General features: G+C 33.3%; 1 protein-coding gene and 1 pseudogene across 2 annotated transcripts; one reads left to right on the top strand and one right to left on the bottom strand.

Moving 5' to 3' along the window:
• The first annotated feature begins 7,903 nt into the window (after positions 1-7,903).
• Positions 7,904-26,274, top strand: DEPDC1 (DEP domain containing 1). Of its 2 annotated transcripts, XM_016164533.2 has the most exons (12): positions 7,904-8,060; positions 9,686-9,951; positions 12,456-12,612; positions 13,039-13,157; positions 13,547-13,677; positions 15,098-15,145; positions 17,702-17,842; positions 19,370-20,218; positions 20,659-20,831; positions 22,448-22,624; positions 23,621-23,806; positions 24,459-26,274. In XM_016164533.2, exons 1-12 carry the CDS (start codon positions 8,013-8,015, stop codon positions 24,597-24,599), a joined length of 2,436 nt encoding a protein of 811 aa, XP_016020019.2. In that variant the 5' UTR covers positions 7,904-8,012; the 3' UTR covers positions 24,600-26,274. The 2 variants fall into 2 exon arrangements, with proteins under 2 accessions (XP_016020019.2, XP_016020020.2); XM_016164534.2 differs by lacking the exon at positions 19,370-20,218.
• On the bottom strand, positions 18,120-18,238 carry LOC118606813 (annotated as a pseudogene).
• Positions 26,275-27,413: the final 1,139 nt, after the last annotated feature.

Here is a 27,413-nt window from a genome sequence, read left to right as displayed (position 1 = left end):
CTAAAGAAAACAATACATTCCAACTAAGATTAAGTGTCTCTTACGTGTCCCTACAGCACACTGTGCATGCCCTTATTAAAGCACCTATTGTGGCATTGTATTGAAATTATTCCAGTTTTCCCCATTAAAGTGTAAACTCTTTAAAGACAGGTACCAGATCTTACATTATTTTTTCAGTTAATGTCTTATGAACTGAATTGAACTGAGAGTAATGTTCTGGGCAATTTTAAATCTCTGGTTTATACTTGCTATATTTCATATTATCACAGTAGAAAATGCTCCTAAAAACTTTTTAAGGAAAATTTTAAGCATTTTTACAAACGTGTATGTTCTATGTTGAATTTATAAATGTAAAAATTATTTCTTATTCTTTAGCACTGCTCATGAGTAGATGAGCTTCTACTAAGCAGAATGCTTAGAGAAGAATAACTGAATGGCCACATTCTGTCTGAATGGTTCTGCTTGAATGGCCACAGTTTCAAGGATGCAGTGAGCTCAACTCCTTCAGAGAATCCAGTCCAATAAGCACATCCCAACAGTTGAGCTCACTGCATCCTTGAAACTGTGGCCATTCAAGCACAACCATTCAGAATGTGGCCATTCAGTTATTCTTCTCTAAGCATTCTGCTTAGTAGAAGCTCATCTACTCATATATTTTGTAATACCCAGGTTCTCCATCAGAGGATCTAGGTCCCCATGTGCTGTCACTCCTCCAGAGGTCTAGAGTTCACCTGCAAATAACCTGGAAATAAATTATCTTGACATCTCAAAACTCTCTTGTCCATGAAAATAGAAATCTTCATTTCGCCATCACCTTTCAGTCGCACTCCTTCTTCCCTGAAGACTTTGGACTCTACAGCCTATTTCCTCTCCTTTTTTTCATGTTGTCCAGCCAAATAAGATTGTTTATTTTCCTCTCACCATGCTATATAAATGAGCAGTCAACTTGAGGGAATAATTTCAGAAAGGCAACTCCCAGTGACAAGAAAAGAAAGCAAAAAATATCTGAGAACAAGCTACCGGAGACATTAAATTAATATATCCTGTACTTGAAAGTCATGCTGATTTATCTGGAAAACTGAGGATAAAATCAATAATGAATCTAACAAAACAAATACGACTGAAATTTCACAAGGAAATTTCACAACTGATATTTTTTTATCTTTTATTCATAATGGATAAGAAAAATGAAGGGTTCTGGAAATAACACTGCAAGACAAGCAAATAGATACATGGATCACTATCAGATGAGAAAACAGTAAAGGAAAGCTGCTGACAGATTTCGTCAAGAATCATTATAATAAGTTTGGTTCAGGAGAGTGTATACATATAAAATGATTTATTAATAACTGATTATGATGCATGGTAACACTTATAGTCAACCACTGTTTTTACTCACTTGTATCTGATTGGAATTGTATATTAATTAGGTTCTTGATATCATTGAGAGTAAAGTATGTAAACTTTTCCAGGAAGTCACTCTTTAGAAAATATAAAATATCACTGAAGTATAACAATAAATCGACTAGAGAAAAATAATGCTTTACTTACAGGGAAACATTTATTCAAATGACTACAGAGTCTCATGGAGGCCAGAAGAAAATGCAACAATATTTATAAAATGCTGAAAGAATATAATTATTATCTAAATTCCATTCCAGAGAAAATATCTTTTAGGAATTAAAGTGTAAAAGAGATATTCTCAGATGAAGTCAAATAAAGAGAATATCGTGCCAGATTTGTTCCAAAAGAATTGTTAAAGGAACTTTTTCAGACAGTGGGGAAATAACACCCACAAGATGCCTGAGCATTGAGAACAAAGAGCAATAGAAATGGTAAATATCTGGGTAAATATAACAGACTTTTGTTATCCTCTACAGTTCTTTAAAATATGTTTGCTATTTGAAAGCAAGAATTATAACACTGTCTGATGGGGTTTTCAATGTACATAGATATAATACATAAGATAATTACAACATAAGGGGAGATAATAAAAGAAACTGTATGGTGGAAAGGAAACTGGGTACGTTATGGAGGATAAACTATAGGGATACAAAAGTATATGTAAGATTCCGATTGCAATGTGACTGTATGCAGGACAATGACTTTTAAAGTCAGAAGCAAGATTAATCTGGAATAGATTGGGGAGTAGTGTAATGCAAAATCCTTAGAAAGCAAATAAGCATTCTCATGATCTGACCTATGCTTACCTCTCCAGGTTTCTGTCACTCTTCCTTTCCTTGTACTCTAGTAATATAAAAATTACTTAACATTCCCCAAATATTTCATACTTACATATCTTCATGATTCTGTATAAGCTACTCCTTCTCTTGAGACTCCCTTTCTTCCTTTTTCACCTGGTTAATTCCATTCATGCTCACACAGGCCCTACCAAAGTTAGGATTTTCCTACACATTCCACATAGTTTATTATGGTTGCCATGGTGCTTAAGAAAATATATTTTCTGTTTATTTAGTTAGGTATTTAAATAATGCATTAACATATACCAATATAAAAATTCCAAAAAACAGAGGGGGGAAAAATCTTTATAGATGCAAAGAATAAAAACTTGATATGGACTTTTCCCAGATTGATGTGTGTTCTTCCAGGTTTTTTAGTATAAATTTACATACACATATACATGTTTATTTATAATCCCACACACACAAATTTGGTAATACTATATGCATTGTTTTGCAACTTCCTTCTCACTTAAAAAAATGTGCTGGATATCTATCCATTTCAGCACACATATACATACTCCAAAGCATAGATATGACACACTTTATGTAACCTGTTCTCCTTCTGATAAAAATTTAGCTTACTTTCAATATTTTTCATTATTTAAAGAATGCTCAAGTGAACACCTCTGTACATAAAAAATCACACCTACTTGTAAACTATTCCTAAAAATGGAATTTCTAAGTCATAAGGCAAGTGATTTCAATTTTGCATGAATTCTGCTATACTGTGTATCAAAACTCCATGCCACTCATTTACTCAAGTATTTAATGAATACCTACTACGTGCCAGGCACTAAGAATTTATCAATGGACAAATATATCTGAAATCCTTTCTCTCATGGAGTTTACATTCCAGCGGATCGAAGCAGATGATATACAAATAAACAAATAGTATGGTAATGCTGGTAAGATCTAAGAAGAAAAAGAAAACAGGATAAAGGGACAAAAAGGACTAGGATTTATAATCATGTCCCTTTTGCCGTGCTGCTTTACATGTGATATTATCAATCTAATGTGAAAAAACTGAAATACATTATTTAATTATCAATTCCCTGAATATTAATGAATGCATATCTTTTAATAGCTCACCAGACCATGCAAACTGTCATTGTACCTAATCATTTCATTCAATAGACTATAAGCTCCTTGTAACCAATAACCGTATGCTTTTTACTCCTTGATCTTAGCACAGTACCTGGCATAAAGCAGGCCTAATGAATGACAATGTAAGCAGTATTTCATATATAAACATATTTGAACTATTTGTAATGTAAATTGTGTTATATACATATCTAATGTCATTTATATACACATATATATATAATATCTGGTTTAAAATTTCTAAAGGATGCTATTAAATCAGTAATATAATAAACTTATAAAGTAGCTAAACTAAACAATAATGAAAGTCCTCTTAAATAAAAAAAAATCACAAGAATAATTGGAAAATAAATGAACAAATTTAAAATCATTAAGAATCAGTAAAAACTGCATTTTTAAATGATCTCTAATACATTATCTTATTTAGTTTTATCTCAGTCCCATTATTAGAATGATCTTAACTGATGTATTAAATTAAATGCCCAAAGGTGAAATTATTTTTATGAATAATATTTAATGATCCAGAACAAAATCTGACTCGCATTTATAAAATTTAGTATTAATGTTAAATAGTGTTCTGGCATTGATGAATTTATTACAAAATACTGGAACTGAAAGAATCTTAGAAAGCTACTTCAACTCCTTCATTTTACATATAAGAAAATAAAGAACCAGGTAGCTGACTTGCAAAGGTCTCATAGCTAATCAGTGGCACAGCTAAGTTAGAATTAATATTCTTTGCGTCCTTTCTAGAGCAGTGCTCTAACACTACCAAGTCTCTCATAGATATGAGAAATTCTAAACTTAAGAATGGCTTGTATTTTAAAAACTCATTTATAAATCACTTGTGGTTAGAACTGGGAATGAATTTTTCCCCTAGAAATAATTTTTAAATTGGATTGAATTCCTAAATTGGTCTCCAAATAAAGGTGCTCTGGGAAACTAATAGTCCTTTAATTCAACAGTCTGTACAATGGGGAAGAACAAAAGTTAAAAGGAAAAGCTATTTTTATGTATAGATCTTTGAACTTCACAGAGTAAGTTCTCTGAACATGCCACTAATGATTCTTGTTTTAGTTGAAAATGCAAGATGACCTGCTAATCATGTATTATTGTGATTCTGGCACAAGTTCCTTTCATATTCTAACTCTGCAAGTATATTTTGGGATTTTTTTCCTTTGACTTACAGTATCTGCCAGCTTTTTGTAGTTCCTAGCCATCCTCACCTGTGTGCCTACCTAATTTCAAAACCTTCCTATAGGAGCTAGAAGGACTTTTATAAAATATGGAAGACTGAACGTTTTCATTGGCTTAAACCCAACCACACTAACTGCATCCAGGGGAACTTAACGTTCTTATTAGCTTAAAGCAATCCAGGTCCACCACCAGAGCTGGCAAGAGTGTGTCTCCCTGAACTTATGGACCATGTATGAAAGGAGTGAAATGCTTAAGAAAAATCTTGGTACCATAAGGCAAGTAAGGGAAAGGAATGCTATGTAATAAAGCAATAAATGTCCACTACACAAGGAAATAATGTTCCTTGTTCTATAAATTTCCTTCAAGACAAAGCGTCATATTTAGACTTCATACAGTCTTCTCATGGAAAAGTTCACAAATTGACCCCTCATCTGTAAATCCCCTTTTACCAATGTTACTGTCATTCCAAATTAACCAGATTTCCCATGTACAAACTCTGCTATAGTTACAGAGCAGTTCACTAAAGGACTTTTTTCTGATTTGGGAATCCATACATACATACATAAATACCCATGTCTCAGGCAAGTATAATTGTACAGTTAAAGACAAATTGATTTTTAATGAATCATCTTTTATTGAAAAACATAAAAATCACACTAAACAGGGGCAAACTCAGACATTTGATGGCTGTATATTACAATAACATTTTCCATATACAATGACTATAATTCATTAATAAATTTTGCTCCCTACAGGACAGTATAAGCCCTAAGCAGAGTTAAACAAGAATAAAAAATGGGCATTAAAATTCAAAGAAAAGTAGAAGTCTATGAAATGACGTATGCTATAAAGACTAGAATTTCCTACAGCCTCCTCCCTGTTTAGAAGCTAGAAATAAAGCAATAAAAACCTAGCAGCTTAACTCTATAAAGTCTTCAGAGACCCAGGCTCCTCCATTCTTAAGAAAGAACCCTTCCAAAAAATTGTTTGGGGAACCCAAGGAATCAGGATTTTAACAAGTATCATGGGTGATTCTAATACAGGTCATTTATAATTGATGTAGGGGAATGAGGAAAAGATGCTGAAGTAGCTCCTGAAAACTTAATGAGAGAAATAAACTATGGAATTGATAAATAGTTACTAAGAGCAGAGATATGCAAAGTTACTTCAAAGAAACCCGAATACTCACGTTTCACAAAACTCTGGCTTAGATATTTTCTTATCTAAAAAAACTCACAGTGAAGATAGATGATGCAGAGTGAATTCTCAGATAATATGGAAGCACTTTTAGGACTCTTAGAGGCTTTCTCAAGATGTGACACCGACATCTTATGAAATACTTTCATAGAACTTCTCCAATCATACTTATGAAAAGTTTGGATTTACTTTCATTGTTACCCTTTAAAACTCTGCCAGGTTATGTCTTGGAAACAGGTAAATGCTAAGCTATGACTACTCATATGAAAGTCTGTATATGAGATAATTTTCAACTAGGGAGCTGGGCAAAAATATAAAATAAATTCTGGCTTCCACATTCTCATCTCCATTTTATTCTTAAGGGAAATGGGAAGCAAAAGAAAAGAACACTAGGACAGACAATGTGTCATAAAGCTGGATAAGAGTTAAAACTATTTTGTAACATCTATCACTGTACTTCTTTTCCTTAACTCGAATGTAAAATTAAAATCATTGTTGGTGTTTATTAAGTGCTTTATCCATTGATCTTGATCAGAAGATAGATGTATCTACATCTTAAATTCGAAAGCTAAGGCAAACTACACAGAGAGGGACCAAAATATTGCCAACCCAAAACATGCCTTTGATATTGATTTAAGCTGGTTATTAAGAAACAAAAGACTCCAAAAGAACCCTTGACCCTCCTTCTCTTACTTGCCTAAAGGAATTCAGGTAGAAAATCCTACTTAAAGGAAGAAATCATCATCTTTGCATCATAACATAAACTAAATATGGCAGAACGGGGGAAATCTAGCAAGGCCTGTTTGTTGAAATTCCTTCTGTGTACCGTTGTTTCTAGGTGGCCCAGGAAGAATTTACATGTTTGCTCTTCCTCATCTACCTGCTAATTGCCTACTTTACCTTTGAAATCCCAGACCCCTGCCTTTGTCCAAAATGGCACATAAGTCTCAACTGCCCAACGCTTCCATGGGTCTCATATTCTTATGGCACCCAAGCATATACATCTGTAATAAATTTTGGACATTTTCTCCTGTTAATCTGTCTCATATAAATTTAGCCCAGCTAGAACACAGAAGGTGGAAAACTAATTTCATGCCACACAGTGCAGACAACTATTAACACTCTTCCCTAGAACATTTTCTCTTACCTCTTCTTTTTACTAAATCATAACCTCTCAAACTACTACTTAATTTCCAAATTAATTCTTCCACAGCTTCATATCACTCAGGTAACCAACCTTTCAATCTTCTGTACTAAGGGACTCTTAGCATCAAATTGTTTCAAACTGATGATAGAGAATTCATCACAATTATTAAGTCTGAGCTCTGCTAACAGGACCTAAGACTTTGGGCAAGTCTCTTCAAAGCTCGAAACTTAATTTTTGTCACTTGGAAAAAAATGAGATTTCTGTTGTCATTTGAAAAATTGCGGATTTCTAAATTCCCATAAGTGTATAATCATGATTAAAACATAACCAGGATTCTTATAAAGATATGGTATATTTTCTTAAGAGAAGGGATTTGGCAAGTTTTATGGAACCTTTCCCAAACCTCTTACTGTGTGCACTTACGGAAATCTACTCATGCTTCATTTTACTACCAAATTTAGGGGAGTTTAACCTACATTTTTGCACTGGGGAGAACTAAATGATGGCACCCTCTAAAATGTACGAGAGTGACAGCGCTGCAACAAACACCAAAGAAGCTTTATAAAAGCAGAACCAGGGGCTTTGTCAGGTAAAAGCTACGCCCCAGGGATGCGTTGTTCTACATGCTGAGCACTGTTAAAGATCCTTTAGGACCAGGCAAAAAAGGCTTGGGTTTTTTTCTTTTCAAATTTCATATTCCCTTAACCAAAGCTGAACTCCAAACAATCAAGTCTGGGACTAAACCGTCTCACCCATTCTGAGTGTGGAAACTTGACTCCGCCTCGTCAACGACCGCAAGAGGGAGAAGCAGCTCCAGGGAAGCCGGGCGAGGCCGGGAACCTGTCTCACCAGCCCGGCCCCCGCGCAGACCTGCCGGTGCCAGCCACCAGCGCCGCGAGCCATTGCCGAGGGAGTCTCCACCGCCCACGCCGAATGCAGCTGGGCGGTGGCGTGTCACGTGACTCTACGGCGTAGCCAATCAGCTTTGCTTCTGTGGTATTCAAATCCGCGGCGGGGGCCGACAGTTATGCAGAGCTACGCGGACATCTGAACAGAGGTCGGAGTGTAGCTTTCCGCGGTCATGCACAGCACCGGGCACTGAGAGGCCTCCAGGCCCAGTGGGCAGAATGGAGACTCGGAGTGTGCCTCCTGGGCCTTATCGGGCCACTAAGCTGGTAAGACAGCGCAGAACGACGAGGCTAGCCAGCCGGGGTGATGGCTGCCACCACTTTTACGTGAGACCGTTCGAGTTTTACCTTGGGCGGAGGGATGGATCCCACATTCTCTTGGTTCCCCGAAAAGGAGATTGAAAGGAATTAACTGATATCGCGGGACCTTTGCGGAACGAGTCTGTTCTGCCCCTCGCCTTTGCTCCGGGCGCCCCGCGAAGGTGCATCATGCTCATTCCTTGTTAGGCGGCTCCTGTTCCGCGTGTTGTCGGCGTCCCCTGTAACTCCACAGAATATTCCGAGTTTAGCCGCACTTATGCCTGATCTTCTAACCCAATCAGGATTCGAGAAGAATTTAGAATGAGTTCCAGTGCTTTGTAGGATCAGACTGGGGCAAACGCGAATGTGACAGCTTCGTTTGGCTGGCCCTGCAGAATTTAATGTAGGGTGGACCAACCGAATGCCACTTAGGTAACAGCTATTTCAAAACTAAACCCAGAATATTTGAGGTACCTATCAGGAACCACTGTTGGTAGTCACTGGTTTTGTACTTGGATCCAGTGTCTCCCGCATTTAGATCTTCATCCGTGACCTGTGCCACTGATCATGTGACATTAGGAGAGCCACTTAACTTCTGTGAGCCTCAGTTTCCACATTGGTAAAATAGGCCTGATAATACATGCCCACCCTTAGAGATTTTCCGAGATGGTACTGCATGTGAAAATGTTATAATTTGTAGAATATAAAATATCTTATCCTCTGGATAAATTGCTGCTCAATATATTTCTTGAGTAATTAATATATGAAATGTGGTGGTGTGGGAAGAAAATTATACAGTTATTGTGTTTTCGGACGTTAAATTTTGCTTTGTGATGTTGGGGCCACATAGGTCAGATAGGTGGTAACATAAGTAGCAGTGGCTTAGTTGGAGTTAACTTACCTCATTTGTTCTGTGTTCACTATTGGAGTCTTCACATAAGAGATACTATAGTAAATACATAAACGATTTTAATATTAAAGGTATTTTACCAGTGAAACTACTGCCAGCATAAGTTTTTTTTGGCCAGCATAGCAGTTACTAGTACGAGTTCTAGAGTCAATCAAATCTTGTGTTTGAAGAGTTCATCACTTAGCTGTGCAACCTTGGTCAAATTACTAAAGTTCTCAGTGCTTCATATTCCTCATCTAAAAATGGGATAATAATACTGATTCACAGAATTGTGAGAATTAAAGTGCAATAATGAATGTAAAGCATAATGTCTGACACAAATGCTAACTAATTAATATTAGTTGAGATTTAAAGAAACAGGAATGAACGCTTTCTCTATTGAGGACTACAACCAGTTTCATTGCAGTTCTTCATTATTCCTAGGTTTCCTAAAGAAGACAATCAGCCAATGAAGTGCTTTTAGTCAACAACTTTTACATAGAATTATTATTACAATAGTAGAATTAATCAAAATAAATTAGTATATCAATTTTCTATAGCACAAGTAATATGAATGATTTCTTCATGAGTTTTTATGATGTAATCATATGTGAATGAAAGAATTTTGTCTATTGCAAATCAGTAAAAGATTTTATGTTTGTTCTTTAATTTTTTTAAAAAAATAATTTTTTTCTCTTTGTAGTGGAATGAAGTTACCACATCTTTTCGAGCAGGAATGCCTCTAAGAAAACATAGGCAACACTTTAAAAAATATGGCAATTGTTTTACAGCAGGAGAAGCAGTAGATTGGCTTTATGACCTATTAAGAAATAATAGCAATTTTGGTCCTGAAGTTACAAGGCAACAGACTATCCAACTACTGAGAAAATTTCTTAAGAATCATGTAATTGAAGATATCAAAGGCAGATGGGGATCAGAAAATCTTGATGACAACAGTCAGCTATTCAGGTACTGAACAAAGAACTAACTACACAACTAAATCACTTAACGATAAGTCATAAGAAAAGTAGGTGAAGATATTATACTTTTACTAAAACGGCAGTTTCTTCAGAAGTAATGTTTTTGTAGAGACCTGTACTACTTTTAGTCCAATTAAAACCTGTTAGAAGTTAAAGTTAATAGCTACACAATTCAAACTTATAAATGTTAAGTAGTACATATCACCAAATAGGGAATTAAGAGGAAAGCGATATTATTCCTTCTGCATATTCAGAAAACTATAACATTTCAAAGACAGATCAATATTAAACTTTAGTTTCGTAGATTCAAGAATTACAAGACAAATTTTCATGGGTCTTTGCCTTCAAGTAACATATAATCTTATATAATCTAAGAATACTCATGATAAATAAATAATACCAAACTTTATATAATAAATAACAGATGAAGTATACAGGTTAAAGAGACTATTAAGTATTTATGTACCAGAGGCCCTGCTTTATGATTTATATGCTCTTATTTAATCCCTGGAGTAGCAAAGCAGGGTAGGTTTTAGCTCCTTTTCACAGTTAAGGAAGCTGAGACCATACTTCAACAAAGCATGTTCACTGTGTATGTAATCTGCTCTTCTACTTTGAAACACTATACCCATTTGTCAGACTCTATTGTATCCTCTTCTGTGAAGCCTTTCTGAACCCCTATGGCCACATAATTGCTTTTTCTCTCATGCACACAGGGTTCTTTGTTTTATTTCCATTAAATTCGGTCTTCGGATTCTAATATCTATGCTTTTTTTTTTTTCTCTACAGAACTGGTACTTTTCAAATGGAATGTCTTAGAAATTGATTCTTGCCTATGTTATCACAGATGATTTATGCCATATAAGTAAACCAAAACAAGCATACGAATAGTTCATTTTACATAACACTCTAGAAATTTTCCTCTCTCAACTACTCCTTAGTAACCTTCGTTGGCTCCTTTGCTGCTGCTCAGCCTGTAGTTGTTACTGGTCCTCAAGGTCCTCCTAGACTTGTCTTCATTTCACCTCTTTCCATGGGTAATCTCCTGCCATATCTTCACCTACTTTTCTTATGACTTTCCAACTTCCAATCCAAGTATCTCTCCTGAGAGCTTTAGAACCATTTTTGCCTATTAGAGAGTCTTCTAATATATAGCATATAGATAATCAATATCATCTCTTAACCTAACTTTTGTCTTTTTATATCCATATCTGAATGAATGGCACTGTCTTCCCTGTAGTTGCCTTGATTGTTTCCCATTTTCCTCCCCTTTAATATGATTTAATTAAACCATTTCTATTGTGTTGCCTCAGTAGTTCTCTAATCTGTCTTTTTGTTAGACCATTATTCTCTCTTACCTGGAATTCTGCGTAACTCTTCAACTAGTTCCTCTGCCTCTAGTCTTTAACAATAGTAAATAAAGTATAAAATACTTAAAATAAATTTTAACAAAAATGTGTAAGACCTTACTAGGGAAACTTTTAAATTAAAGATAATTGGAGAAGGATATCTTGTTCATGAATAAGAAGACTTAGTATCATAAATAAGTCACTTCTTCCCAAATTGATAAATTTTGTACATTATCATTCAAAAGCACTATATAATTTTTATAGAATTTGACAAACAGATTCTGAAGTTTGTATAGTAATGTAAAGGTCCAAGATAATTTTAAAGAACAAAGAGGGAAGAATTGCCTTAACTAATATACGTATGGGCTTAAATTAAAACAAGTACTGAGAATACAAACCCATACAGAAATGGGAACTTGGTATAACTTACATATGGATCACACACGTATATATGAAAATAAAATTTTTACGAGAGAATATAAGAAAATATTTTTAGGATAGTAGAACAAGAAAGAATTCCCGAGGTCACTAAAAACATGCATAAAAGTATAAAAACATGAACAATAAAGATTAGTGATTTCCCTTAGGAAGAGAAAAAGAAATAGAATAAGCAAAGAATTTCTCATTAAAAAAAAAAAAGATAATGAAGTCTTTGATAAAATGTTAATTGCATTGGTTAATGGTTACATACATAGATGTTTTGTATTTTCTATACTTTTTTGTATCTTTGAAATAATTTATATTAAAATGAAAGAAACATAATCAAAAAAAGTAGCAGAGACCAAGTTCTGGGAATTAGAACAATCACAGTCAAACAAAGAGCAAACAATATAAACAAATCAGATAACTCATAAAAGAAATTTAGAAAATGTAACATTTTGTATGTAAGTGATTTCTCTACAACAGATTCGATTCTAATAATAACACTGAATTATCCAGAAATAAACAAAATATGCACAGTGTACTAAAGAAAGCAGGAAACTCAAAATTTTTAACAGGTTTAACGGGATAATAGATTTATGTAGAATGTTCATTCCTTGGTAATGTAAATAATAAATCCACTTTTTTGGGTGATTTTTAAGATAGACACTAAAAGTTTGTTTCTGATTTCACATTATTTAACTGCATATTATTCTTAAACCAGATTTCCTTCAAATTCACCCCTTAAAACCCTTCCACGAAGGCACCCGGAATTGAGAAAAAACAGCATAGAGAACTTTTCCAAAGATAAAGACAGTATTTTTAAATTACGAAACTTATCTCGTAGAACTCCTAAAACACATGGATTACAATTATCTCAGGTAAAACATCTTTTTTACTAATCACTAGTCTAAATATAATTACCATGTGCTTAAAAATAGAACCATGAAAAGTAAACGATTTGTTAATATTTGAAGCCAATGCTTGAAATATCTTAACCTACTTTATATTCTAAGAATGTATGTGTAAATTTGTTTGGAACCTATATAAACAATAATAAAAATAGTAATGAGACATACTTGAAACAGTAATGATATAAGGATATTTTATTTTAGTGATTTGAGGGGGTGGTAGGGGCAGATGCAAAACCAAAAGCTTTATTACAATATGTTACATTATTTCTTCAGGTAACACCTTATAGCTCCACAATGGACTGATAGAAATAGAATTACTAAATATTAAAAACGGTGTCAGTATTTCCTTAATTTGAACATAATATATTAAACCAAAGTAATTCTTTTTTTCAGGAAAATATAGAACACATGAACAGTGAAGTAATCAATGAAGATCAAGAAAACTCTATTGATAATAGAGAAATAAGCCAGAAAGATGTTGAAGAAGTTTGGAGATATATTATTCTGATCTAGTAAGCTAAAACTAAGCTATAACCAAGTTCCAGAGATGTTTAGAATGTTAATTTGACATTTTCGGCAAGATATACACGAGAAAAAAAAAAACAGATTAGTTGCCAAAGCTTAAAATTTAATAAATGTTCTTGCTATAGTTCTAGTACAGTAGAAATAGAATGTTTTCAGTGTCATTTGTCTTTTTTTGAATCAAAGTTATAGCTATAGTTTGAGGTCTATATGGGAATCTTTCAAAGGTTATTTGAAAGTGAATACTAAATATAAGCCTTCAAAGCTTGGTGTCAGAAAAATAAATATTCTGAGGGCTTTGTTTGCCAGTCAAACTCATTTATATTCTATTCTACTTATTTTATGGGGTAAAAAAGTTTATATTCTTTCTTCTATTTAGCCTGCAAACCATTTTAGGTGTGTCATCCCTAGAAGAAGTCATAAATCCAAAACAAGTAATCCCTCAATATGTAATGTACAACATAACCAATACAAGTAAACGTGGAGTAGTTATACTTCAAGACAAATCAGGTTGGTATCAATAAAAGAAGCTGAAATCTTTTTAAACTTGCTAACAACTTTTGTAACTATTGTGGAAATACATAGAGACCACAGTGTAGAAAGCAGAATACTTTTAATTGGGAGGACATCAGGGAGACTATTGTTTTATCATAAGTGCTTTAGCAATCACAGTGGAATGATTTTTAAGTGAATATTATACATATTATTATTTTAGCTCGTAAGATAGTCTCGATATTTTAAAAAATGGCACAATTAAACATCCAAAACATATATAAATATAATTAAAGCTATCGATTAACCACATTTTATTGAAGACCTATAATGTGCCAGTCATTGTGCTAAAGATTTAGTGATGAACAAGAAAGAAGGAAATGGTCCATCCCTTCATGGAACTTACACGAGTAGTTATATATAAATTTAAAAGGATCAAGACATAGATAAAACCAAAGTAACAATAAAATAACCTCAAACTCTCATGACCAATATTCTAAAGATCACTGGCTTGATATATATATCATTTTTTATCTTATAATTATTATATATTTATATAATATATTGATATTAGATATAAGATGGGAAAATCAGAGAAATCATTCAAGCCAAATATATTAGAAAACTTAGATTATAAAAAATATATCAATCTCAAAATGTTGAGTCATTTTTTTTGTAATCAGTTGCTGTCTGTAGAATTAATTGACATACATTACTTTCAGTTTTTTTGTGTGGGCAAGAACTTTGAGGTTTTAATTGTAGGAACAAATAGTAAATGTCAAAACTTAAGAATTATGTTGTATATGCTTTGTATATGTTTTATAATGGCTTTATACCATTTCCATTTTTCATTACCTCAAATAATTAACAATATATGCTCTCATCCAAGCTTTCTATTCTTCATAACTATAAACTTTTCAAGTCAAGTATATGTGTAGTTTTTGTGTTTGTATCAAAATGCTAGATTTTATGCAACATATTTCCATTAGAGGTAATTATTTGAAGCAAGCTTCATTGTGAAAGTACCCTATATTTAAATATAGCTTGTTTCAATCAGATTTCACTCAAATCGGTAATAATCCAATAGCATAGATATAGTCAGAACAGAAATGAGGATAAAGAAAAGATGGTGGTAGTGGATAAAGATAAATGTTAATTTATTTCCAAACCATTTCCCCAAAAATAATTAATCCTTGATTTAGCAGTAGCTAATTGTTTTATGTATTGTAACAAGAGTCAAACTCAAGATCTTTATAACTTTTTACACTTGTATCTTAAACTATTGCCTTGGCCTTATGTCTTATAAACATGTAATAATACATATATATAACATATATTCATACATGCATATAATTACATATAATAAATGCTAAGCTTTAAATATACTGTCATAAAAATGTGATTTCCTAAACAATCTTATTTTTTTGTATGTGCCTAGATGACCTTCCTCATTGGGTATTATCTGCCATGAAGTGCCTAGCAAACTGTAAGTTAAAGTGTGTGTGTGTGTGTGTGTGTGTGTGTGTGTGTGTGTGTGTAGTATGTTGATACTGTTTAACAAGAACTGAGAAAATTTTTTAAATGACTTATTAAAGTATTGATAAAATTAAAATACATTATTTCCCTTGATGTTTAAATGAAAATCTAGAACTGATTACATTTCTTTACATGTCGAGTATATTATAGAGCCCTTTTTCTTTGCAAGTGGTGATTTTTATAATTCAAGCACATCATTTGTGGCTCAGTTCTCATATATCATAAAATTATAGGCTAGAGGGTCTCAAAGGATTTTTAGGTATAATCTACATCAGTTGCTTCAGTGAGGCCCAGAGAGTTCAAATAGCAGCTTGTAAGTAAAGCTCTTAGAAGTGGAAATCTTCATTCAGAAATGAAGTCTCATGAAATCTACTTTATACTCCTTGCCAATAAATGTATATACATGGCTTCAACATTCAGGTGCTTCATGACATGCTTTAACTCTATAGGATATATTAGTGGTATTTTTATGAAAAATTATGTTACAAATCAGCAAATTATTTTTTAGCTTTTTGTTCATCAAGCTTCCCAGTGATCGATTATTGATTTTTTTATAATTTAAGGCCCTAATTCAAATACAAAACCCTAATTGCTTTCAAAATCAATTTTTAAGATATGCAGAAGTATGTGTTTTCAAATCATCAAAAGTTAAATTATATTTTAATAATTTTGTTACAAAAGTATTTTTCTAGTTCTTATAAAATTAGTATTTTATTAATGTTCAAGATAAGTATATATTCCCTTGTTGTCCACTGGGTGTCAATATGACAAAATAACAGAATGAATAGCAATAAAGTAAATAATATAAGTTACAGAAAGATTTTATTTATTAAATCAAGGTAAAGATCTTGATCATAAACTTAAGATTTTTTATTTTCTCAAACTTTTCCCCTACCTAACTGCCCTCTCTCATCCTTTGCTAATGGTTAACAAACTCAGATAAGCATATTTCCAAGGATTGCTCTAATGCCTCATCTTTAGGGATTTGTGACTTTCATCCCAGTCCATGTTATACCTAAATGATACCAAAGATATAGGTAACCGGATTCCACTTTAATGACAATATATCTAGCCAGAAGAAGTATTAAGACTTTTCTTGTTATTTAACCCACCATAGTAATCCTGTGACATGTAAGAATCAGTGATCAGTATACTATATCTTTTTTCTAGAGGAAAAACTGAGGCTTAGAAAGTCTTCTTTCTAATATGGGAGCTATGTTTTCAAAGCTAGATTCTCTAACTATAAATTCTATATTTATAATTCCAGTAAAGTATTTTCTGTCAGACAAGACTTTCTAATGACTTTTAAGATTTTTATTCTGCGTATTAAGAGTACTTTTTTATATCCTCTGTAGAAAAATGTTTATTTTGTTCTACATAAAACCCATATTAGACTTAAAGCCATTAAGTATGTGTGTATGTCATTTATTTGCTTTAATCCTTTTTCAGCTCACACTTGTGGGGCTATAACAAAAGTTTAGAGACAGAGAAGTAAGATCATTTAGATTTGGGAAAACAGATTTTAACTTGAAAGATAGCATAGTAACTCTCAAACCTGAATGCATATCACAGTCACTAGGGAAACTCGCCAAAGATTCTAATTCAGTTGATTCAACATGTCAGGAATTTTTTTTTTTTTTTTTTTTTTAACTATGCCTCAGAAGATTCTTATGGCAAAGATGCCCAGATCAGTGTTTGGAAACAACTAAATTAGTGAAGCAGAAGCAAACATTTCTAGGCTAGTAATCCAAGCTTCTCTTCCGTAGATTCTGGTCTGTGTAGAGGACGCTATATTTTTAATAGAAACATTGGATGATTCTGTTTATGTGGTCCATCGACCATACTATAAATGTTGTTGGACCTCAAGGTCCTGAGCATTGTTCTTATCTTACATTGTTCTAAGTTCGAATTCAACCTTTGCCACCAAGGACTCCTTCATCTTGAGCAAGTTACTCTGAGCTTCAGTTTCCTCATCTGTAACCTGGGATCAAGTCTTATTTCTGAGGAAAACACTAATAAGTAGACAGTGTATTTCAGTAATGTTAAGGTAGTAAAACAGAATGTAAAGGTATTATTTAAACTCATTAAAGGTATGCTTCTTATCAAGCAAGATTTATTCCTGAAAATATAAATTTGCAAAAGACAGTTTGTAAAAATTATTTGTATTATCCAAATATTCTTTGCTTTTTAAAATGAATTGCAATAAAATTCCATTAAAATAAATTTCCCTAATGCCTTTAAAATATATATCAAATTTTGCTTTCTATGCAGTTTTTCAGGCACATAAATATTAGACAAAATGCTAGTAATTGCTTACAGTGATTTCTACAGAAAAGATAATGAGAAAGAGTGTGTACAACCCTTTAAGTTTTTGAACTGTGCCAGAATTTATTGTTAAACGTAGCTCCTTCATGAAATAATAGGTTTTATACTTTTTATAAGTATATTTTAAAATGTGTTTAAAATAAAATATATTTTGCTTATTTTTTTCTCTCCTATTTCTTAGGGCCAAGAAGTAATGATATGAATAATCCAACTTATGTTGGATTTGAACGTGATGTATTCAGAACAATTGCAGATTATTTTCTAGATCTCCCTGAACCTCTACTTACCTTCGAGTATTATGAATTATTTGTGAACATTTTGGGTATGTATGGATTTTTACTTATTTAAATTTATTTTATTAAGGGTTTAATTCAAGAGATTAAAAGTATAGGTAAATATGAAGATGACAGGCTATAAATTATTTTAAAATTTAGAAATACTATGGTTGATATTGTAGTATTATTTATTTATTTATTTATTCATTTATTTATTTATTCTATTTGTCTTTTTATTTTTTTAGGCGAGGCAGCCCTTGGTTGACCTCACGGATTGCAAAGATCTTGTCAGCTTACAATCCCTTATTGATTTTTTTTTTTTAATGCCTACAGCACCTGGCCTTCCTAGGTGGTCTCCCATTCAAGTACTAACCAGGCCAGGCCCTACTTAGCTTCTGAGATCAGACAGGATTAGGGGTGTCAAGGGTGGCATGGCCATAGACTTTTTCCAGTATATTAAACATATCATTCCAATACCAATTCTCCACACTAATTGGGTATCCTAAAATTCAGTTTATTTCTGATACTAACTAATCAGAGCTAGCCCAGACTCTACAAGTTAAAGACGAGGTCCTTCAATTCTGATACAAACTACCTAGTATTAGCACAGACTCCACAGATTAGGGGCTCAGTTCCACAAGATTGCCCTCACTTCAGCCACCAGCTGCAGATGGGGTCCTGAGGCTTATTCACACTTCCACCTGGCTTAATACCAATTCAGGGGTTCTCCCAACACCCCTCAGGTTTAATAGTTGACTACAGCAAAACATAGAACTCTGGAAAGTGCTTTACTTAATGAACAGTTTATTATAAAGGATGCAAATTAGGAACAGACAAATGGAAGAGATACATAGGGGAAGGTGTGGGTTATGCAGAGCTCCCATGCCCTCTCCAGGAACACCACCCTTGCAGGCATACCCCTCTGTTCACCAACCCTTAAGCTCCCTTAACCTTATTAATTGAGGTTTCCTTACATACACATGATTGATTAATTCATTGGTCATTGGTGACTGAATTAAATCTCCAACCTCTGAGGGGAGGTGTGAGGTAGGGCTGAAAATTGTAACCTAAGCAACTCCAGCTTTAAATCACCTCATTAGCATAAACTCACTCGCACTCAGACATGCTCATTATGAATAACAGAAGACTTCTATCACTCCAGAAATTCCAAAGGTTTTAGGAGTTCTGTGCCAGGTACTAGAGACAAAAACCAAATATATGTTTTATTATACTCAGTTATCTTATAATTAATAGTTTTCTTATAGTTGTAGATTGCAAGCAGGTACTTATTTAATGTTTTTGACTCAATCTAGTTCATTAGATTGTTGAAATAAATTTTAAAGTTATTGATATCAGAAATTGGAAAACCTCTAGTCAGTCTTGCACTTTGTACCTGAATGTTGCATGTGTCCTGTTTAAGTGGCTTCTGAATTAAGCAACTGCTATTTGTTGTACTATACTAACGATATATACTATAGTGATGCTTTATTTTTTTTAACTTTACTATTGTTTTTGTTTTATTTTTGTCCACTGTCATACAGTTGCATCTTAATTTTTGTTTCATTTCCTGGTAGTTGTTTGTGGCTACATCACAGTTTCAGATAGACCCAGTGGGATACATAAAATCCAAGATGATCCACAGTCTCCAAAAAGCCTTCATTTAAACAGTTTGAATTCCTTCAAATCAACTGAGTGCCTTCTTCTCAGTCTGCTTCGTAAGGACAAAAACGAAGAATCAAATACTACTGAGAGACTGCAGATAAGCCATCATGGATTTCAAGAAAAATGTGCTAAGAAAATACAGCTAGTTAATGTAAAAAACAGAAGAGCCAGTGCTAATGACAGAATAGGGGGAAGCTGTCATAATTTAACAGGCTTAAGTAGTATGCATATCCTAGCCTCTAACATCAAACCAAGGTGCTATTCTTTAGAAGGAATTGTAGATTTACCAGGGAGTTCAAGTAAAGAGGTCTCCAGTGTCTGCCATCAATCTGTTCTGAACATAGAAGGACAAAATAATAAACAATTTTTAGAGTCTAAGACCAAACAGGAATCTATAATGAATCTTCATTCAGAGGAAAGTTTTCAAAAGCCACTTTGTGTTGGTTTTAAGAGAACCTCTACTTTGACTGTTCAAGACCAAGAGGAGTTATGTAATGGGAAAAGCAAGTCAAAACAGCTTTGTAGATCTCAGAGTTTACTTTTAAGAAGTAGTACGAGAAGGAATAGTTGTATCAATATGCCAGTGGCTGAAATTATCATGAAACCAAATGTTGGACAAGGCAGCACAAGTGTGCAAACAGCTATGGGAGGTGAACTCGGAGAGTCTAGTACCACAATCAATAAAAGACTCTGCAAAAGTACAATAGAACTTTCAGAAAATTCTTTACCTTCAGCTTCTTCTGTGTTGACTGGCACACAAAGTAAGGTTGATGCATTCAATGCATGTAATATTAACTTTTAGTGTTTACTAACTGTTTTGCTTACCTGGCCTTTCTTTGACATCGCTTTTTCCCCCTCTAAAAGGAAAGTTTCTTATTATAAAAGACTCTTGTCATGGCATAACCAAGATTTATTCTACTTACCTAAAACACTCTTTTCCTTCACTTTCTTTTCCTTCACTTTTGCTTATTCTGGTTCACTTTATTTGTAATAAGTGTAGGATATTAATGCTCAAATAGGTTATGTTATGAAGAAAATGAGAATCTTACCATGCTTTTCAGGAATGTGGAAATTTCTAGGAATAGTTAAATGAAGTACTAAAATATTATTTTGCCTTCTTTGTATAATTGCATATGCTCTTTGTATGAAAGTAACTAGTGTCACTGATTTTTTTTGGGGGGGGGGTAACTTTGCCTTCTAGATTTGCTGCAACCTCATTTAGAGCGGGTTGCCATTGATGCACTACAGTTATGTTGTTTGCTGCTTCCCCCGCCAAATCGTAGAAAGCTTCAGCTTTTAATGCGCATGATTTCTCGAATGAGTCAAAATGTTGATATGCCTCAACTACATGATGTAATGGGTACAAGATCACTGGTAAGTTGATTTCTTAAGGAAAGAATAAGCCCTGGTTCATAAACCAAAAAAGAAAAAAAAAAAAAAGCAGACCATCTATGATGTGCTACTTGAGTGAAGACATGGTCTTAAAATCCTAATTTCTTGAGTTAGAAATGCTCTTAAAAGTCTAACCTTTCCTAGTAGCAAAAATGTTGATGTATTAATCCTTTATGCCTAGTCTGTTATACTTTTATATCTTGATCTTTATCTTGTCTGAGGACTTTGCTTCTTCACTCATCTTATAATCACTTCATTGTTAGACCATATCATACCGCCTCGTGCCAATTCTGTTTGGTGGAGAAGGAAAAGAAGATGTAGGCACTGTCGAAAGCTTAAGGGCACTATACCTCTGATGCAGAGAATTAATGGAAAATAAATGTGTACTAAAAGTGTTTCAGAAATTGCAGTAATGGAGAAGTTGTATTTGATGAATTACCTGAATTAGGATGGCACATCATTGTGAGCAAGAAGTTCTAAGAAACTTCTGTGAAGCCAGCTCAGGTTCCATATGAGGACAAGGTAGAGGCATTTATATGCAGATACAGATTGGAAATAAACCCTTGAATATTGTGTGTGTGTGAGTGTGTGTGAGTCTCTCTCCCAAGAGCTACCTCTTCCTCACAATGCAGCTTCAATTTATGAGGTTTTCGTAGCAAGGAATCTGGAGCTAAGCTCTATTTTTCCACTCATTAAGGACAGGTCTTTAACAATGCTAGACCTAATATAAAGAGGAAAGCTATTCTTGTATAACTGTAGCACCATTAAAAAGCATTAGGAAGTTTGTGAGGGAACATATTTTGAGAGATATAAATAGGAAGGATATAATTTTGGTTTTACACTTTTTGAGTTTGAGATTATAGGACATCTAAGTGAAATTTATCCAACAGAATATTGCAAATGTGAGCCTGGTGAAGAAAGGTAAGGGCAGAAGGCAGATTTTTTGGAGAGGTGGTAGGTGAAGCTATGAGAGTAAATTAGCTCTACAAAGCTGAGAAAGAATAATAAAAAGCTGAGGACTAAGGCTTGGAGGGAGATGGGAAAACCTGCCTGACAGGTAGGAATAACAAAAAATAATTCAGTTTGCTCATCATATATTATGTGTAAAATACTTAAAGTAGAATTTTAATAATCTAAAATGATGGTGTGTGTGTGTGTGTCTTACAGTTAATGGATAATATGAATTTGAGAGTAAATGAATTTTGAAACAATTTATTTCAGAATTTGAAGACTCTTACAATGGAATTGAAAAATATATGTATTAATTGCTTTTAAAGACTGATAGAATACTCATTAAAAACTATTTTCCAGAGTTGCAAGAGATAAATGGTGCCGTCCTTGTCACCACTAATGTTTATGTGTTATATGTTCTCCTGGTTTGTGTTTTTGTGGAATTAATTTAATATGGTAAGTCACTGTTGTCTAACAACCTTTAAGCAACATATCTAAATGGTATTAATTGAACCTATGGTGTTTACTGATAAAATTGTGACAAAATCTCAATAGTTCAAGATAACACTACACAGAAATTACTGATTTATTCTGATTTATATAAAACCTTAGGTTTTAAAAATTCACATCTTTTAATATGTTTCCAGATGATACACACTTTTTCTCGGTGTGTGCTATGCTGTTCTGAAGAAGTGGATCTTGATGAGCTTCTTGCTGCAAGATTAGTTTCTTTCTTAATGGATCATCATCAGGAAATTCTTCAAGTACCCTCTTACTTACAGAGTGCAGTAGAGAAACATCTTGACTACTTAAAAAAGGGCCATGTACGTATTATAAGTCTTAAAATTCTCCACATTAGTCAGTTGCAAGTGGAAAACTCATTTCAAACTTGCCTAGTCAAAAAGGGACACTTTATCAGCTCACATAAATAACCTCAGAAGTCAGGAATATAGACAGAATCTGGGGACTCAAATAGCAATAGGACTGTTTCCATCCCTCCATCTCTTATTTCCATTTTGGTCCTGTATTTGACAAATGGCCTTTCACATGATGGGGAATATGGCTTATTAAAGCTCTTGAGTTACAGACTTACTGCTTGTAATCCAAAGGGGAAAAAAAAAGTCATCCTTCCACCTCCAATTTTAAAAGTTCTTGATATGGACTCCGATTGGCCCAATCTAAGTTAAATGCACATCTTTCGGTAGATGAGGGTGAGTGGGTTGGAGAGAGAACCATACTTCGATTCATTCTACATTGATTAGAAGGGGGAACTTATAAGAAGGAGAGAAGGAATACTAAGCAGCCAGAAACAGCAGATGTCTATATTCGATCTTTGGCTTACCAGCGCATATATTCATGTTTTTTTTACTATTTATGCCATTCTAATATTGCCCTGACTTATAATTATAACTACCCCCATGATTTCTTTCTCATCAACGGATGTTAAGGGCTCTGCCCATGCCCCACACCTCAAAAACAGTAGATGAATACTTTAACTATTACTATAACAGTCATGTTTTAGAATGAATTAAAATACCACTTTTATTGTTATTGTTTTGTAGTCCATGGTTAACAGTAGTAATGATGGCTACCTTTAGTCAATGCTGAGCACTTCGTATACACTGTCTTGTCTAATCCGGAAACATTTTATAGACCACACAAAGCTAGTAGATTGTGGAGCTGGGATTTAGACCCTTCTTAAAATGTTGACTGTTTGGTGGCAAAATCATAAGTACTAAAACCCAACAAAAGAACACTCTACCAAGGAGGAACATGAGCAGAATTCATAAACTTGGACTGTATCATTTTGTTTACTATAGATCAAAAATCCTGGAGCCGAACTTATTGCTCCTTTGCCAACTTACTCATATTGTATGCAGATTAGTGCTCAAGAATTTGATGAACAAAAAGTTTCTACCTCTCAAGCTGCAATTGCAGAACTTTTAGAGAATATTATTAAAAACAGGAGTTTACCTCTAAAGGAAAAAAGGAAAAAACTAAAACAGGTAAGAGAACAGATATTTATCATTCTGTAAATATTTATTAACATTTAGAGTTTAATTTCACATTTTAATATTTTAGATTTTAAATATTGGATATATAGGTTACCTATGACTACCACCCTGGTTTTACTCTTTATCTTTACATTTTAATAACAATAATAATAATAATAATAGGTACACTCCTTTACTCTTAGTGTTTTATGTGCTTATAGTTTAGATTAGCCTGGAGAAACAATGATAAAGTTTGGATTATGTCACATAACTTTTAGTGACTCATCATTACCATTAAGAATTTTTAGCTCAAAAACCAGTAGCCACATGACTTAGTAAGTCCAATTCCAGGTCTGAGACACTCAAATAATTACATATACTAGATCTTTGTGATTTATATAGGCTTTACCAGTGGGAAAGATAACAACCTGGAATTCAGAGGAAGAGTTAGCAAGAAAATCCTAGAAAGTTAATGCTAATTGAGATCTAAGAAATCTTATAGTATATCTGTCCTATATGAGAAAGCAGAAGTAGAAACAAGGGTAAACTGAAAGGATACTCATCTCTGTAGTACATTTTTGAGAAAGGCATTGAATTCTTTTAAAACGTTGTACACTGGCTTCAGCTAGGGTAATACCTTCTAAGTCCTCATTTTGTTTTTAAGTTTCAGAAGGAATATCCATTGATATATCAGAAAAGATTTCCAACCACAGAAAGTGAAGCAGCACTTTTTGGTGACAAACCTACAATCAAGCAACCAATGCTAATTTTAAGAAAACCAAAGTTTCGTAACATACGATACTAACTGAATTAAAAATTATGTAATACTTGTGGAACTTTAGTAAATGAAGCCATATCTAAGAATCCAGCTACTAAAAAGGAAGCCTATTTATTAATTAGGTTTTTCTAAATAAAACATTTATAAGGTTATGCCAAAATAGTTTTTATCAATGTGAGACTAAGAAACTAGTGGATCCCAACTAAGAAAAAATAATAATAGGTAATAGCAGATATTTTAACGAGAAACAATCTTTTGTTTTTTATACAGCTATCATGGAAAGCTATTATGATGTGTGCTAAAAATTGCATTTACTTGAATTTTAAAAACTGATGTTTGTCGAGATTAATCTTAAATCTTTTTTTTTTTAAATAATACTTATTGACATATATGCTTATGGATATTAGCTTAAAGAATTAGTTGTTTAGGGTTACTTTTGATTCTAAGTGTAAAAATGTGAAGACTATTTGAAAACTCAACTGCTAAATGTTGCACTGTTATATATTCTTTTTCTACTTTTGATATATTTATATATGTATGTGTTTTTAAAATATGTATATATATTATGACTTTGGTTTGCCTTAAACATTTATCCTAACTTCTTCAGTCATTCATTTTTTCAGTCATTTATGTTTGCATTCTTATGTTCATGAATCTAGAAGATAGAGATATACAAGAAGTATAAGGCAATTTTGTATTCATTCAAAAGGTATTTATTTAGCAACTACTGTGAGCCTTTTTATGATGTCAGATATGGAAAAACAATGATGAATAAAACAAAATCTCTTAAAGTATTTATTTTCTAATAAAGGGAGATGCACCTAACAAATACTTAAAATAATAATACACTCCCCTGAAATCAAGTCATGGAAATTTCTTCGGACTCACCTCTTTAATTATGGAACAATTCTCTATGCTAGTATTTTGCATATTAGAATCACCAGGAGAGTTTTAAAATAATCACGTTGAAGCCCTACCTCTACCAATTAAATCCAAATTTTGAGGAATGGTATATAGGCAACTTTTTAAGGGATTCCACTCTTCAGCCAACTTTGAGAATCAGTGCCTAAAACACTTTTTATAAAGTAAAATGTCAAGCTGATGGCACACTGGTTTTTTTATTGGAAGAAAATGCCAGTATAAATGTCTCATCTTACTACAGTGTTCTCCAAATTTAGGTTTGATTGACTTGGCACAAACTTGAAGCAGTTTTTCTTTCATGTTTTACTCCAAGATTGCTTAATATCCATTTCTTAAATGTAAAGTTATGCATAATGCGTGGGATGTAGTAGATACTCTTCATTGACCATTATGATTTCTCAGTTTATTGTCATACTATAAAATGACAAAGTTCCATTTGAAATTACTATTTTTAATTAAGAATTTGGACAGGGACAGAAAATGATAACTATCTTTTGCCAAGAAACTTTAGCTCTAAAATTATTGGACCAAATGAGAATTCTTTCCTAGGTGTTTGTATGCTAAAACCTTTTCTGTTTAAAAATGTGTAATAATGTGAATTATGTTGCTTATTGAGATAAAAATTATTATGGGTACTGTAACAATTTAATTTCGTTTTTGTATTTATTGATTGATATTAAGTATGCAAATGTTATAAAGATATAGTAAATTTTCATCTGCATTATTGTTGAGATTACATAATATATGGTGTAACACTTTAATAATATGAACTCTAAAGACAGTTTTGAATCCTCTGTGCAATTTGCTATATTCCCTCAGACAAGTTACTTACCTTCTCTAAGTCCCAGTTTTCTTATCTGTCAGATAAAGATTATAATAATGCCTCCCTTTTAGAATTGTTGTGGATTGTTGAGGATTAAATAGAGTAATGCATGTGAAGTGTTTAGCTCAGTGTCTAGTAGAATAAGCACTGTATAAATATTAGCGATTATTAAAATTACCTAGGATTAAATTACCCAACAAGATTTAGTAAAAGCATAGTACTCTCAATTGCTTTGAGCAGAAATGAACCAAAACAAAATTGTGAACAATTGTTTTACAATTGTCTTGTTAAACTATTTTTCAGTTTAATAAGATTCTGATTGTACACACTCATTGAAAATTTTTTATCTAGTCTAAAGGGAAAATGTGATGAGGAAGGAAAGTATGAATATCTTCAGAAGCAATATCCTTGAGTATATGAAAACATGGGGTACAGTCCACAGGAGACGGTTTAACCTTCAACTGGAGCATAGACAGATTTTCTTCTATCAGAAAAAAGAGAGAGAGACGTTAAATTCAAATATAGATGGGTTGATCGGTTGATTTGAGGTTGAGTACTTATAGAAATTCTCTTCTAATTGATTTTACTTTCTCAGTCAACTGCCAAGAAGAGTAAAGCGGGGTGGGGAGTATGTTACACATTGATCATGATCCAGACTCCCCACAAATTGTCCAGGCAGTTATGTAGCAATCAGTACTGGAAAGTGCATGATATTTCTTACTACATTTCTATCCTTGAGAAACTTAAACTCTGAGTTTCCTCATCTATAAAAGATGAATAATAACATCTACCTGAGTTGTAGTAATCTAAAGGCAATTTGTTTATATCTTGAATGTAGCAAGCCTGTGCTCAATTTCTAAGTCCTTTCCTCTTAATATTGAGCTTAACAAGATCTCTGCTGATTAAAACTCCTTTCCTACCATATCTCTGTCCCCACATCTCACAATATATTTTCTATTCTGTCAGTGGTAATATTTTTTACCTCGGGTTTGGTAGAATTAGTGATAGTTCTGGAATTTTTTTTCCCCCTCTTCAGTTACCCCACATACACACTCCCACCGCTGACATATAGATGTTGCCGTTTCCTCTTAAGAGCT

The sequence above is a fragment of the Rousettus aegyptiacus genome, unplaced genomic scaffold (genome assembly GCF_014176215.1).
Source record: "Rousettus aegyptiacus isolate mRouAeg1 unplaced genomic scaffold, mRouAeg1.p scaffold_m13_p_1, whole genome shotgun sequence".
NCBI classification, from domain to species: Eukaryota; Metazoa; Chordata; class Mammalia; order Chiroptera; family Pteropodidae; genus Rousettus; species Rousettus aegyptiacus.
Note: the sequence above shows the minus strand (reverse complement) of the source record. Positions and strands in the feature narration are given on the sequence as shown.

Excerpts from the sequence above, each read along its gene's own strand:
- DEPDC1 (XM_016164533.2), top strand. The coding sequence starts at position 8,013 with ATGGAGACTCGGAGTGTGCCTCCTGGGCCTTATCGGGCCACTAAGCTG. Across the intron at positions 8,061-9,685 it reads CTTATCGGGCCACTAAGCTG|TGGAATGAAGTTACCACATC; the intron begins GTAAGACAGCGC and ends TTCTCTTTGTAG. Across the intron at positions 20,219-20,658 it reads TGTGTTGACTGGCACACAAA|ATTTGCTGCAACCTCATTTA; the intron begins GTAAGGTTGATG and ends TTTGCCTTCTAG.